At 33.0% G+C, this 13,735-nt stretch overlaps 1 protein-coding gene across 1 annotated transcript; it reads left to right on the forward strand.

The window, feature by feature from the left end:
* Window positions 1–8,194: 8,194 nt before the first annotated feature.
* Window positions 8,195–13,727, forward strand: LOC102803658 (coiled-coil domain-containing protein 78-like). The gene is made up of 6 exons (XM_006820015.2): window positions 8,195–8,309; window positions 9,569–9,762; window positions 10,000–10,182; window positions 11,115–11,193; window positions 11,495–11,595; window positions 13,485–13,727. The coding sequence occupies exons 1-6, from the start codon at window positions 8,196–8,198 to the stop codon at window positions 13,600–13,602; spliced, it is 789 nt and encodes a 262-aa protein (XP_006820078.2). The 5' UTR covers window position 8,195; the 3' UTR covers window positions 13,603–13,727.
* The last annotated feature ends 8 nt before the right edge of the window (window positions 13,728–13,735 follow it).

The following is a 13,735-nucleotide window of genomic DNA, read 5'->3' on the forward strand; positions in this document are numbered from 1 at the left end:
TCAATTTATGTATACAATTTTGATATGATTTAAATTGCTATTAGGCCATGATATCAATTTATGTATACAATTTTGATATGGTTTAAATTGCTATTAGTCCATGATATCAATTTATGTATACAATTTTGATATGGTTTAAATCACTATTAGTCCATGATATCAATTTATGTATACAATTTTGATATGGTTTAAATTGCTATTAGTCCATGATATCAATTTATGTATACAATTTTGATATGGTTTAAATCACTATTAGGCCATGATATCAATTTATGTATACAATGTTGATATGGTTTAAACCACTATTAGTCCATGATATCAATTTATGTATACAATTTTGATATGGTTTAAACCACTATTAGGCCATGATATCAATTTATGTATACAATTTTGATATGGTTTAAATCACTATTAGGCCATGGTATCAATTTATGTATACAATTTTGATATGGTTTAAATCACTATTAGGCCAGGATATCAATTTATGTATACAATTTTGATATGGTTTAAACCACTATTAGGCCATGATATCAATTTATGTATACAATTTTGATATGGTTTAAACCACTATTAGGCCATGATATCAATTTATGTATACAATTTTGATATGGTTTAAATCACTATTAGGCCATGATATCAATTTATGTATACAATTTTGATATGGTTTAAATCACTATTAGGCCATGATATCAATTTATGTATACAATTTTGATATGGTTTAAATCACTATTAGGCCAGGATATCAATTTATGTATACAATTTTGATATGGTTTAAATCGCTATTAGTCCATGATATCAATTTATGTATACAATTTTGATTTTGTATTTTAATTTTATTGAGGTCTTAGTATTAGAAAATGAGGTAATTGAGCTCCAAGCTGAAAAAGAAGAATTGTCTGACAAGTATGAAATAATCAACAGTAAACTAGTTGGGGTAAAAACTGGAAAAAAAGATTTATTAGAAGAACAGAAAAAACTTCAAACTATGTATATGAAGGCAGTTGAAGATACAAAAACTAAGGTGAATTCAGCTACAATAACTTGGTTACATTTCCTCTTGAACTTTAACCCAGCATATTGTTTTTAGTTCACAATAAAATTGACTTGTACTAGATAAGACACAGTGATACTGTTTTCATTCTCTGTTCAGATGCTGTTGAAAAATAGGGACTCATGTTTTTATCTGTGTGGACATGCTTAGGCCAATCACATTCAGACTTCACACATACATCTTACGATACGTATTCACAATCGTTCGTTTCATGATCTTATTCAAGATGGCTGATTGGCGGACATTTTTATGCTTAAAATTCATTAAAATCAATCATTTCTTCAATTTCAATGAATGCTGATCCAGAGCCATATCTCCGACATGCCATGACCAATCATGTTCGTGGCAGCCATTTTAATGGTAAAAGTTCATCAAAATAAGACATTTCTACCATTGCAGAACTGGATCTCAGTCGTGTGTAGACAGATTTTGTTCATACTTGGTACAAAAAATCAGACATTGTGAGATCTGAATGCAAGTCATTTTGTTTTGGTTTAACAAATTTGGTTCCAGAACTATATCTTAGACATTCCATAACAAACATCATACATTATGTTGCACATATATTCATTTGACAATTCATTTAAAGATGGCCAAATAGCGGCTATTTTTAATGTTAACAATTACCAAAATTGAGCATTTCTGCTATTCCGGAACCGCATTTTTGTTCAAACTGTTCGTTTTTGAATTCAAAATGGCTGACAGGTGTTTTTTTTAACAAATGTTGTCTCAGAGCTATATCTTAGACATGTCACAACCATCCATGATCTTTCACTTGCAGCATGTGTAAGTTCAGATTTAGTGTGAAGCTAATACAAGATTGTGCAGTCTGAACAGAACAGTCTGACCAATCAGAAAGCAGCTTGCTTTTTCGATGTAACAAATTCTGCCATGTATATATTCTTTGACTCAACTGCAGAATCATTTATTTATAGATCAAATTCATTCTGTGTTTGAATAATTCAGAATCTCTGTTTCTAAAACCTGTTTCATGTCATGTCATTCACCATAAAATTCAAGGTCTTGTTTTCTATTCACAGCTTTTTGTCATAATCAGTGAAAATATGGCTGTGTTTCATCTCTGTGCAGACAAATTGTTTTTTTCTTACTTCAACTCAAGCTAATAAAAATAATGAAAAATTATTTCTATCACATTATACATTATGGTACGAATACAAAAGATCAAAAGATAACGTCTAAATGTTTGCGCTATTTACATCAATTCAATTACATCAACAAATTTAAGGTAGCAGGACTATTATTTGCATACTTGTTTTCATCTTCTAATTTTGACCAAACGACTACAAATAGACCCAGGAAAGTATATATTTTTGGAATTGCCAGACTTCAAGCTTTTCAAAGGTGTGTTTGCCATGCTCGTATCTGCATTCTACGGTGCGTTACTTAATCAAAAGTGAAAAACTAATTTTTTTGTAAAAAAAAAATAATTACGCATTTATGCTGGTGATAAGTTTTTTTTTCACTTTTCCTAGTTGTTTAATAGTCTGGTAAACTGAATGTGTCTGGTCAGTTTTATTCAAGCAATGCGTTTTGAAAAGTAGTGTCCTGAAATTTAATTTCTGTTTTAGTCGCATTGCCCCCAACTCAAACCACAACACATTGGTAAATAATCCATGAAATAGTTTGTCTGGACACATTCAAGTTCCTCTGATTGTCACCTTAAAGCTGTGAAAATTTGGTGTTAATCCAACGACAATAAGTATACATTATTTTTTGCTAAAAAAACGTTGATGAAGTCACAGCAAAGATTTTCAAGCTTGTTTATCTGCACAAGCGATTTGTTTTCCCATCAAGGTCTGTTTTAACATGTGTTGGGGCATCCAAATGTGTAAGGCTATTCGAAACCAAAAAAATAAAGGAAAGGGATAGCTATAGTTCGATAAAATCGGCAGATGAAAACACCAAAATCAATGATTTTTTTCAGTGGCTGTGTGACCTTATGTCTGACACATTCATATGCAAATGACTAATCTGTGAAATAAACAGGGGCGGAGACCAACCACTCAAATGTTTGGAAACTCTCATTGTGTGTCAGATAGCTACTGATAACACATCCTAACATTACTGTGTCTTGAGTTAATCTTTGAAACTTATAGGCACACAAATTAAACCTGTGTTGTTGACACTACTGAAGCTGCATTGCTTCCCTTCAGAAAATCTACATTTTAACCAACTTACTTGACATTCTATTTTATGTTGACTTTATCAGATGAAAGTTTATAGTGCATTTCATCAATTAATAAATAAATGTGAAAATCATAATTTTCAACACAAATAATAATAATAGTCTCGCTACCTTAAGTTAAATCCGTTAAGTGCAATCTTCGCTAGATTTGCTTTTGGTCGTTTTGATACATAGCTGTGGATAAAAGTAGAGCACATTAAACCATGATAAATGTACATCAAGAGTAAGATTGATACTTGTAATATAAAATTAGCTGGTCTCACCTACAGAGCTTTTATTATGCCATGCATCAAGATATATTGCAAAATATAATGTCATACATTTTACATTTGATTGACCTAACAGTTAATCTTTATGAATATTGTTAATCCATCTGTTTATTGTTTCTGAAGGTTGATAGTGTTTTTTGTGCACAGCAAGACAAATGGGCACTGGAAAAAAAGGTAAATTAATTAGGAAATTACTCACGCAAGTTGAAATATTTTAATTTATATCATCTATGCATGTTACTAATATATATATACTCACCTTAAAGGGGAACCGCTCAATCCCATGGATTGCACCACGTGCTCATGGGTAATTAACTCCGCCTCTGACCACTAAGTAAATAAATGCTTATTATGCTCGCTTACTCAAACTGTGATTGACAGGCAATTTGCATACATTAGCCGCCATTTTAAACATTTATACATCAAAAGCCCAACCAGATGAGTGTAATTAATCCCTAGAGTACATACTCATGCCCCCGTAAAAATGTATTTGGAATCATAGAGTGATCTCTAAACATCTTAAATGGCACAATTCTTAGAGCTCCCGCCAGGATGGGAGCGGCTTGGTTCGGATTAGCTTACTAATTGCGGTGGCCATCTTGCCTCTACTACTCTATTGGTTCCCCTTTCACTACTACCGGTATAACTATTCTGTTGATTTAGTTCTCCCATTGTTTTACTTTTTCATTAGTTGGTTGGTACATCACATCAATATGAAACTGAAATACATCAACTAAAATTAGAATATGAAATTGAACAGAAGGAATTTGAGCGTGTAGCGTAAGTATCAGTACATAATTGTAAATATATAGGAGGTACTGTAAAATGACTAATTTTCACTGGGTTTAAATTTCACTGATTTAGCATTTCAGGCATATTCAGTGGGTTTTAAATTCACGGTTTTATCATTTAGATAATGTGTTCTATGCTAAATTTTACATATTCACTGGGCTTTAATTTAGCGCATTTTTAGTCAGCAAAATGAGCCAAATTAAAACCCAGTGAATAATTAACCATTTTACAGTAGTGCTAGTAGAACTAATGCAAAAAAGTACTAGATTTAGTGCTAAAATATACATAGTGAGAGTGGCATTGATATCGCATTGTCAACGATGTTGAGACATCCCGTAATTGTTTGAAAATAAATTAATATTTATGTAAAATTGTTGTATCTTTCATTTATTGGAAATGTGCTGCAGTGGGAAAATTGAGAATGTACATGAATGTCATTGTTGACAAACAACGCGATCGGCCGTGAAAGTACATTGTAGCTCCATGGACAGTGAAACTGCAGGTCGAACTTCGTAATTTTTACAAATTGTGAATAGATATACATTGTACCGTATGAAATGGTATTGTGTGGAAGTTTGTGTTTTCAGCTTCGGTGTATGTAAACTTGTAACTTGTATGTAAATGGTGGAATTCAGCGTTGATTTTCTTTAAAATCGCTGACATGCCGTTTTATTTCTGGTCGGCGCCACACTTAAGGTAGCGGGACTATTATTTTCATACTTGTTTTCATCTTCTAATTGTGACTAAATGACTATAAATAGACCCAGGAAAGTATATATTTTTAGAATCGCCAGACTTCCAGCTTTTCACAGGTGTATTTTGCATGCTCGTATCTGCATTCTACGACACGTTACTCAACCAAAGGTGAAAAATTACTTTTTCTGTAAAAAAAATGATTATGCATTTATGCTGGCGATAAGAAGTATTTTTTTCACTTTTCCTAGTTGTTCAATAGTCTGGTAAATTGAATGTGTCTGGTCAGTTTTTTTCAAGCAACGCGTTTAAAAAAATAGTGTGCTGAATTTCAATTACTGTTTTAGTCGCATTGCCCCCAACTCAAACCACAACTCGTTGGTAAATAATCGATGAAAGAGTTTGTCTGGGCACATTCAAGTTCCTCTCACTGTCACCTTAAAGCTGTGAAAATTTGGTGTTAATCCGACGATAATAAGTATACGTTATTTTTTGTTAAAGACCTTGTATTTTGAAAAACATAAACTCCTAGAAAACGTCCATGAAGGAACAGCAAAGATTTTCAAGCTTGTTCATTGGCACAATCAATTTGTTTTCCCATCAAGGTCTGTTTTAACATGTGTAGGGACATTCAATATGTATAAGGCTATTGGAAACCAAAAAAATAAAGGAATGGGATAGCTATAATTGGATAAATTTGGCATATGAAAACACCAAAATCAATGATTTTTTTTTCAGTGGCTGTGTGACCTTGTGTCTGACACATTCATATGCAAATGACTAATCTGTGAAACAAATAAGGGCGGAGACAAACCACTCAAATGTTTGGAAACAATAATTGTGTGTAAGTAAGCTACTGATAACACATCCTAACATTGCTTTGTCTTGAGTTTATCTTTGAAACTTATAGGCACACGGATTAAACCTGTGTTGTTGATTTTGGAAAACACTACTGAGGCTGCCTTGCTTCCCTTCAGAAAATCTACATTTTAACCAACTTACATGACATTGTATGTTATGTAGACTTTATCACATGAAAGTTTATAGTGCATTTCATCAATTAATAAATAAATGTGAAAATCGTAATTTTCAACACAAATAATAGTCTCGCTACCTTAATGAAAATAGCCTGAGATCTTTGAAAATAAAATTATGATGATATATGAACTAAATAAAAAATGTGTATACTCCTAGTCTAAGTCCCGGGTGCCTGTAAAGCTTGGTGGATTTTGTGTGTACGGCGACCTGTGAATGGGCATGTTGCTCAGTCATGTACCACTGGGAACTTGACAGAAAATGAAAAGTTGTCTAGTTGTCATGACATTGACCTTTGCGAACATAATCAACCAATGGTAAAAGTGGATTCACGCAATCCTGTTGTTACATTGAACCACAGAGATACTAAAGGAAGGAGCCACATGGCAAATACCCTACCGCATCGACGTTTTTATGCGACGGAATCATTTGCTTACGATGAAACTAAGTTGAATTTTATTTGAATTTCATAACAATTCAACGAATTTATTTTTTGCACGTTATTGTAATCATTACTAGATCAACAATTGTGAAACGCAGAATGACTGGATTGTGCAACCGTGATCATTTGCTACTACGCAATGCAGTTGTGTTTAAGATATATTTTCATTATCAATAAAATGAAAACAAATGTATTTGAAAAATGACACTGGGCAACATTGTAATGAAATTTCAGGCGGTCTACTTTTTAATTCAGCAAAAATTATTAATTATTGTTAATTCTGTAATACCCTCGGTAGTTTCTTTCGTCTTAGGTGGCCCAACTGACGGCATTGAAAGTATGCGTATACTTTGATACTTCAATAAAAATGGAAGTCCACAAAAAATATTTGATATTTGTTTTTTTAAATTTTGAACCCCAAATAAGCGCTCACCAGCCGCGAAATCCCCAGGGCTATTTTTTGGATGGGCGAATTTACGGCAGAATCCGGTATTATATGAAGAAAGTATTATTATGGACATCTCGCGCATATTGTCAATGTTTTATACTGTTTGTAGTTTGCATATGAAAGTGGTTGTTGATGCCCCTCCTATTATTCGACGTCGTTGACAATGCGATAACAATGCCACTCGCACTGTGCACATTTTAGCACTAGATCTAGTGCCATTTTCCGGATTAGTGCTACTAGCACTAACCACTCGCACTATGCCCATTTCGACATATTTACATACATGTATATAGTGCTAGTTGTCACTTAATGTGTGTGTGTGGTTTATTGCTTAATGCAATATTAGCTGTACGTAATATCTCATTTTATTTAATAGGAGTAGCCTTAGAAAGGACCTAGATACAGCAAGACATGCAGTAAGAACTGCACAACTTAGAATAGCAGAACTTAGTACTGTAAGTCTGTAGTTAGTGATATCCAAACTTTTATTATAGATTTATTAGTCATCATTATTCTCTACAAATGTCATACATGAGACAACACAAATGTTTCTGATGTATTACATACTTGACAATATTTTGGTATTTAGACGAGTATTTTCAAATACCAAAAACTTGTTTGAAATAAAATAATATTGGTAACTCTTGTTACACATCCTTTTTTTTAGTGGTGGCCATTTTGTACATCAAAAATATTGATTTTTGTTCATTTTGCTTATAATTTAAGAATACAGTTCATACTTGGTACAGAGGCAATATATTATTTCATGAAGATGCAAGTTAGAATCAAGATTCAATCAAAATTCTATGCAGTATGGCTGACCAGAAGCCACTTTGTTTGATGAAAATCATGAATTTTTGACTTCTAAGCGCAATTCTGCTTGTATCACAACTGGCAGCCATTTTTTCGATGAAAATCATAATTTTTTTACTCCCATGTGCGAAGCACACAATGGGAGTCTTTGCAGTTAGTGTGTGTGTGTGGGTGTGTGTGTGTGTGTGTGTGTGTGTGTGTGCATGTGTCCGTCTGTTCCACACCATCATACAAGCACTTGCCATATATATTAAAATAAAAGAACAGAGAGGAGCTGTGACAATGGTTTGTTTATTACAAATTCTGTTAATTTGCAATGTGGATTGCACCATACATACAACCTAATATCTAAATAATATTTAATTTCCTGCACACAATCTTTGAGCAATAATTGAATTACATATGTAGCATAAAATATGAATTTTGTTTTATAGAAACTGGTTCAGATGACAAATAAATGCCAAGAGCTAGGAAGTCAGAATAGCAGTCTACAGAATAAAATGAAGGATTTAAATGAGGAATACAGGACAAAATTAATGAAATATATTTGTGATATTGCTGTATGTATCAACTTGTATGTATTTTCAAAATTTGTTAATTAGTCATCCATCTCTTCGACATGCAACATGCATTCACCAATTTTTCAGATAGAGGCATAGAAATAAGTTGACAGAATGAGGGCATTTATACTGCTGTTAATGCTAAGAAACGACACTAGAGACCAAGTCTTGGCTGAGAGCAGAAGGGGTGTGAGCCACGGTCAAGCGTCGTCGCCGAAACCTGTTCCGTGATGTGAGTCGCAGATTTGATTCACATCACGGAGAGATTAGCGTGGTACTTGATCGAGGCCAGTCAACGCAGGGGTCACCACCCGACCATCGTTGCGGATACCATTTCCGTGCACAGAGTCGCATGTTTGACTCTATTCACGAAGAATGGCAGCGTGTTAATCGAGTGGTGCCCGCATGCACTGCGATGACAACCCCTCACACCCCTTCTGCTCTCAGCCAAGACTTGGTCTCTAGTGTCGTTTCTTAGCATTAATAGTATGTTTATGCGTCAGCATAGTCTGCGTTAATGCTCGGTAACGACGCCACAGTTTTAATCCCTAACACATGACTTACGCAACACACGCCAGTCGTAATCCCCTGCACATGACGTCAACGTGTGCCCCTATTCATAGGCACGCGACCTTCCATCTCGTGCACGCCTCGCCCGTGCTATTTCCATTCACACGCATATTGTAAGCTCATACTCTCGTGACGGTCATTTGCCTAATCCTACTTGCCATGCATCGTCAAGCTTTCCTGTATCCCGCTTCGCCTTAGCATAGTCATTCTACGTTCAGCAAGCGACCTGAACCCGTCTCCAAGCTATCCCACCCACCCACTACCACATAATTTAAGCATTCAAATCCTGCATCATTCTGTATTACATTTCTACATTATTTCAATAAAGTTAAGGGGGGGTTGTCATCGCAGTGCATGCGGGCACCACTTGATTAACACGCTGCCATTCTTCGTGAATAGAGTCAAACATGCGACTCTGTGCACGGAAACGTCAATTGGACAAGTTTAGTAAACCAATATGTTGTTTCCAATACGAATATTAAAAAAAGTGATAGTTTCCTTGCCTTTTCCAATCTGACTAGTATTTGGCTTTCTGGTAATGAAGTGAAAATAAAGTCATACCATGCCATGGTCTGCCCACCCACAGAGCAAGCCATGTGTAGTTTAACTATGTTTATTTTGCTTGTATATATTACTGTGCTATTATCCCAGATTTGTTTTTGCATCAAATCTTTGTCAAATCATTCTAGAACTATGTTGAGAATAAAGCTACATCAGAACAACATTTGAAGACAGTGATGACTGGACAGGTAGAGTCTGGCATTGAAGACTTGAAAAAAGCATTTAAATTAAGAGAACAGCAACTAAGTACAGCGGCCAAGACTTTTAAACAACAAACAGAGAAGGTTGCAGTAAGACATGAAGAATTATTGGTAGCTTACAGGTAATACACTAAATGTGTTGAAACATATTTGGTATATAACACTTGTGTAAAGATAAACAGTAACAAGCGCCCTCTATGTTTAGAAATGTGTTTTAACTCTTACACCATATGTGTATATGTGACTAATTTGTTTCTTAACTACTTTCAAATCATAAAAAAGTAGAGCCATCTGCTATTATACATTTCAAAGCCATTTTACATTTACACTATCTAGACATTACTTCCTGTTATTTACAGATATTTGAGAGAACAGATTTCTTCAAAGCACATAGTTGATATTGATTTAGGATTGGATGAGTACCACCTGTCACTGCCACTTCATGAATTGGAATCAGAAAATAGAAGAGAGATAAATAGATTAAAAGATGAAATAGAGAAAGTCAAAGCGATGAGTTCTGTGCCGCTGCCTCCAGCTGAAAGGTACATCTTGTTATATTACATCATGTCAACTGCTTCAAAATTTTAGCACAAAATCAATTTCTTTAATTTCATGATTCCAGAAAAAAATGTCATTTGTCATTGACTGCATATCTATTATTGGTTATGGGTACCTAATATACAAATTATGTTACCTGGGTCATTTAAAATGTAAATAATCTTAACTGGAAATATACATTACCATGTTTCGATATCGGCCAAACTGTGGCCTTTATTCTCCCTTAAAACACCAAAAACAACATTTCATCAGCAATTTCTCAGATTTGTTTTTGATTTGATTAAAAATGGCAGATTAGTTACCATTTAGTTTTTTTCTCTGTGTCTTTTTTTCTAATCAATTTTGTTGAAGTAGCAGTTATATGCACATTTGTTTCAATGTGTCATTAAATCGATTTTCAGATGTGCCTGGTCTGTTTTCATTCAAAATTGATGTTTAATTATTTAATTATTTATGAAAAAATGTATTTTCAAAGACAGATTATGCTGGTCAATTGATTTCTCATTTCATAATAAAAATTGAATCAATACAATTATTGGGATTTGTTAAATTTGATATTTTTTTTATTGGTTGTCATATTATTAGACTTGAAATATACTTAATTATCAGGCTGTAGAAAATCTATTTGTATTAGCCAACATTTATTATTTAACCACTCCTGGTTGTGGTAGTTTGAAGTAAGCTGGTCCCATATATTACAAACTTGTGACAAATTTAAGATCAGTGAGCAATTAATCTGTGGTTTTCATTGTCCAAACTTACAACAATCTCACTGTCCCATACTCGCATACATGCTAAGATTTTGTGTTTGTAGTTTGTATGTGATTTGTATATTTGATATATTACATAAGATTGGAACAGAAACTAAATGAGACTACTGTACTGTGTAAGATATCAATATTTTTTGTCTTTGTAGTATTACTACTCAGAATCAAGATGATTCAAGATGGAGCAATTTGAGAAGTCGACTCAGAGAATTTACTTTGAATACCCAGGTGTGTGAAATATTTCATTTATTTTAAATTTTGTATAAACGCAAGACATATACTGTGTTTCTTGTAATCTTGCCCATTTGCTTTTGTTTGTTGAAATTCCCCATAAGCTTTCAGAGACATCAACTGGCAGCGATTTTATTTTATTTCCAAATTAAGCTCATTCAATTCTATGATTCACTGGTCCAGTTTTGTTTGAATGTGACACAAAGACGTGATGGATTTCGTGTACATGCCAGTTTGTTTTTAGTTTGTCATCAAATTGTCAATTTAGCCAAATGCAAATATTGACTTGATTTTTCAGCAAGAATTAGAAGCTGAGAGAGCAGCATTATTAACCAGATGTTATATAGCAGAGCAGCAGTTAGAAGAATGTCATTATTATATTGAAACCCATCTTACAAGGTATATTAAAGTAATCTAGTTGTCTGCTAGGGCAATAAAATAAATTGTATATGACATCAAATTTTAACTCCCGTGTGCGAAGCACAAAAAGGGAGTCTTTGCAGTTAGTGTGTCTGTCTGTATGTGTGTCTGTGTGTGTGTCTGTTCCACTGATATCTCAAGAACCATACATTGATTTTTTATGAAACTTAATGCATAGATGCTCTGGGCCAATGCGCAGATTTGATTAGGTTTTGGTAAAAATCCATGCATATTAATTACCTAATTTGCATGATAATTAGCTGATTTTTAGCTGTTCCATGGCTGATATTTAAAGAACCACTCATTGGATTTTGATGAAACTTGGCACATGGATGCTCCAAACTAATGCGCAGATTTGATTAGTTTTGGGTAAAAATCTGTGCAATATTAATTACCTAATTTGCATAATGATTAATCAATTTTCAGCTTTTCCACTGATATCTCAAGTACTAATCATTACATTTCAATAAAACTTGGTACATAGATGTCATAGGACACTGCACAAACCTGATAGTTTTTAGGGTAATATTAGTACATATTAATTACCTAATTTGCATAATTAATTAAATTTCCGCTTTTGATATTTCAAGTAGTAATCATCACATTTCAATGAAACTTGGTACATAAATGTCATAGGACACTGCACAGACCTGATAGTTTTTAGGGTAATATTAGTACATATTTATTACCTAATTTGCATAATTAATTAATTTTCAGCTTTTGATATTTCAAGTAGTAATCATCACATTTCAATGACACTTGGTACATAAATGTCATAGGACACTGCACAGACCTGATAGTTTTTAGGGTAATATTAGTACATATTAATTACCTGATTTGCATAATTAATTAATTTTCAGCTTTTGATATTTCAAGTAGTAATCATCACATTTCAATGACACTTGGTACATAATTACTTAAGGACTGTGCAGACCCTTGATTAGTTTTTTGATAAATATTTATGCATATTAATTACCTTATTAGCATAATTAGTTAATTTTCAGCTTTTTGCCTGATATCTCAAGTACTAATCATCATATTTCAATGAGACTTGCTACATAGATCTAGGACTATGCAGAGACTTGATTAGTTGTAATTAGATATTAATTACCTAATTTGCATAATGTTCCACTGATATATAAAGGACCACGAATTGGATTTTAAACTTTTAAAGAGAACTATGCAGAGACCCAATTAGTTTTTGTTAAATATTTATGTTTATTAATCACCTAATTAACGTAATTAATTAACACTGATATCTCAATTACTGATCATCACATTTGAATAAAATTTGGTACATAAATGCTCTAGGACAATATACAGCCTGATTAATTTTGAGTTAAAATTTGTTCATATTAATTCTCTAATTAGCATAATAATTCATAATTTGTTTGTTCTGTTCATATTAGTTACCTGATTTACATAATTAGTTTCAGCTTTTCCATCAATATCTCAAATACAAGTAATTTTGAATTAATTTTTAATGTGTCTTCAATACTCTCAGCACACAGGAGTTCTTTCTAAGCTTTCTTTGATCTTATCATGTGTTCATTATGCTTTTGTCAAAGTATTTCTTCACACTACACACTTGACTATCATATGCAGAATACATATGTACATTATCATATTGGTATTTAGCATTTTCTCAAAGATTGAAAGTCTGAATGCTGAAAAATGCTATTCTAAGTGATGACAAATACTGAATACTAGTAGCCATGAAAAATTGTAATATTTTACAAAAGTATTAATATGTTAAATACTATCTGATCCAACATCATGGGATTTGAGTTAGCATTAAAATTAAATGTTTCAAATATTGACCATATACATTAAAACGCATTCTTAATATTTTAAATTTTGTTTTACAGATACAAAACTGAAAACAACCATCTACGTAAACTGCTCAACATGGATGATATTGATGATGTCACTAGTTTACAAATAGCAATGAAACACAACAGAAATAAACCTAATATTAATCAATAATATTTTCTTATGGCTTGGGAGGCTGGTATGGAAAGTATCATGCCAAAGTTTTAACCAAATTGCATTTAAAAGATTATGCTATTTTTATGTTAATAATCCTTGTAATAAATTCTGTCAGATCAGAATGCGAGCT

Source organism: Saccoglossus kowalevskii, chromosome 9 (assembly GCF_978046115.1).
Source record: "Saccoglossus kowalevskii chromosome 9, keSacKowa6.1, whole genome shotgun sequence".
NCBI classification, from domain to species: domain Eukaryota; kingdom Metazoa; phylum Hemichordata; class Enteropneusta; family Harrimaniidae; genus Saccoglossus; species Saccoglossus kowalevskii.

Excerpts from the sequence above, each read along its gene's own strand:
- LOC102803658 (XM_006820015.2), top strand. The coding sequence starts at position 8,196 with ATGACAAATAAATGCCAAGAGCTAGGAAGTCAGAATAGCAGTCTACAG. Across the intron at positions 8,310-9,568 it reads AATATATTTGTGATATTGCT|AACTATGTTGAGAATAAAGC; the intron begins GTATGTATCAAC and ends AAATCATTCTAG. Across the intron at positions 10,183-11,114 it reads CCGCTGCCTCCAGCTGAAAG|TATTACTACTCAGAATCAAG; the intron begins GTACATCTTGTT and ends TTGTCTTTGTAG.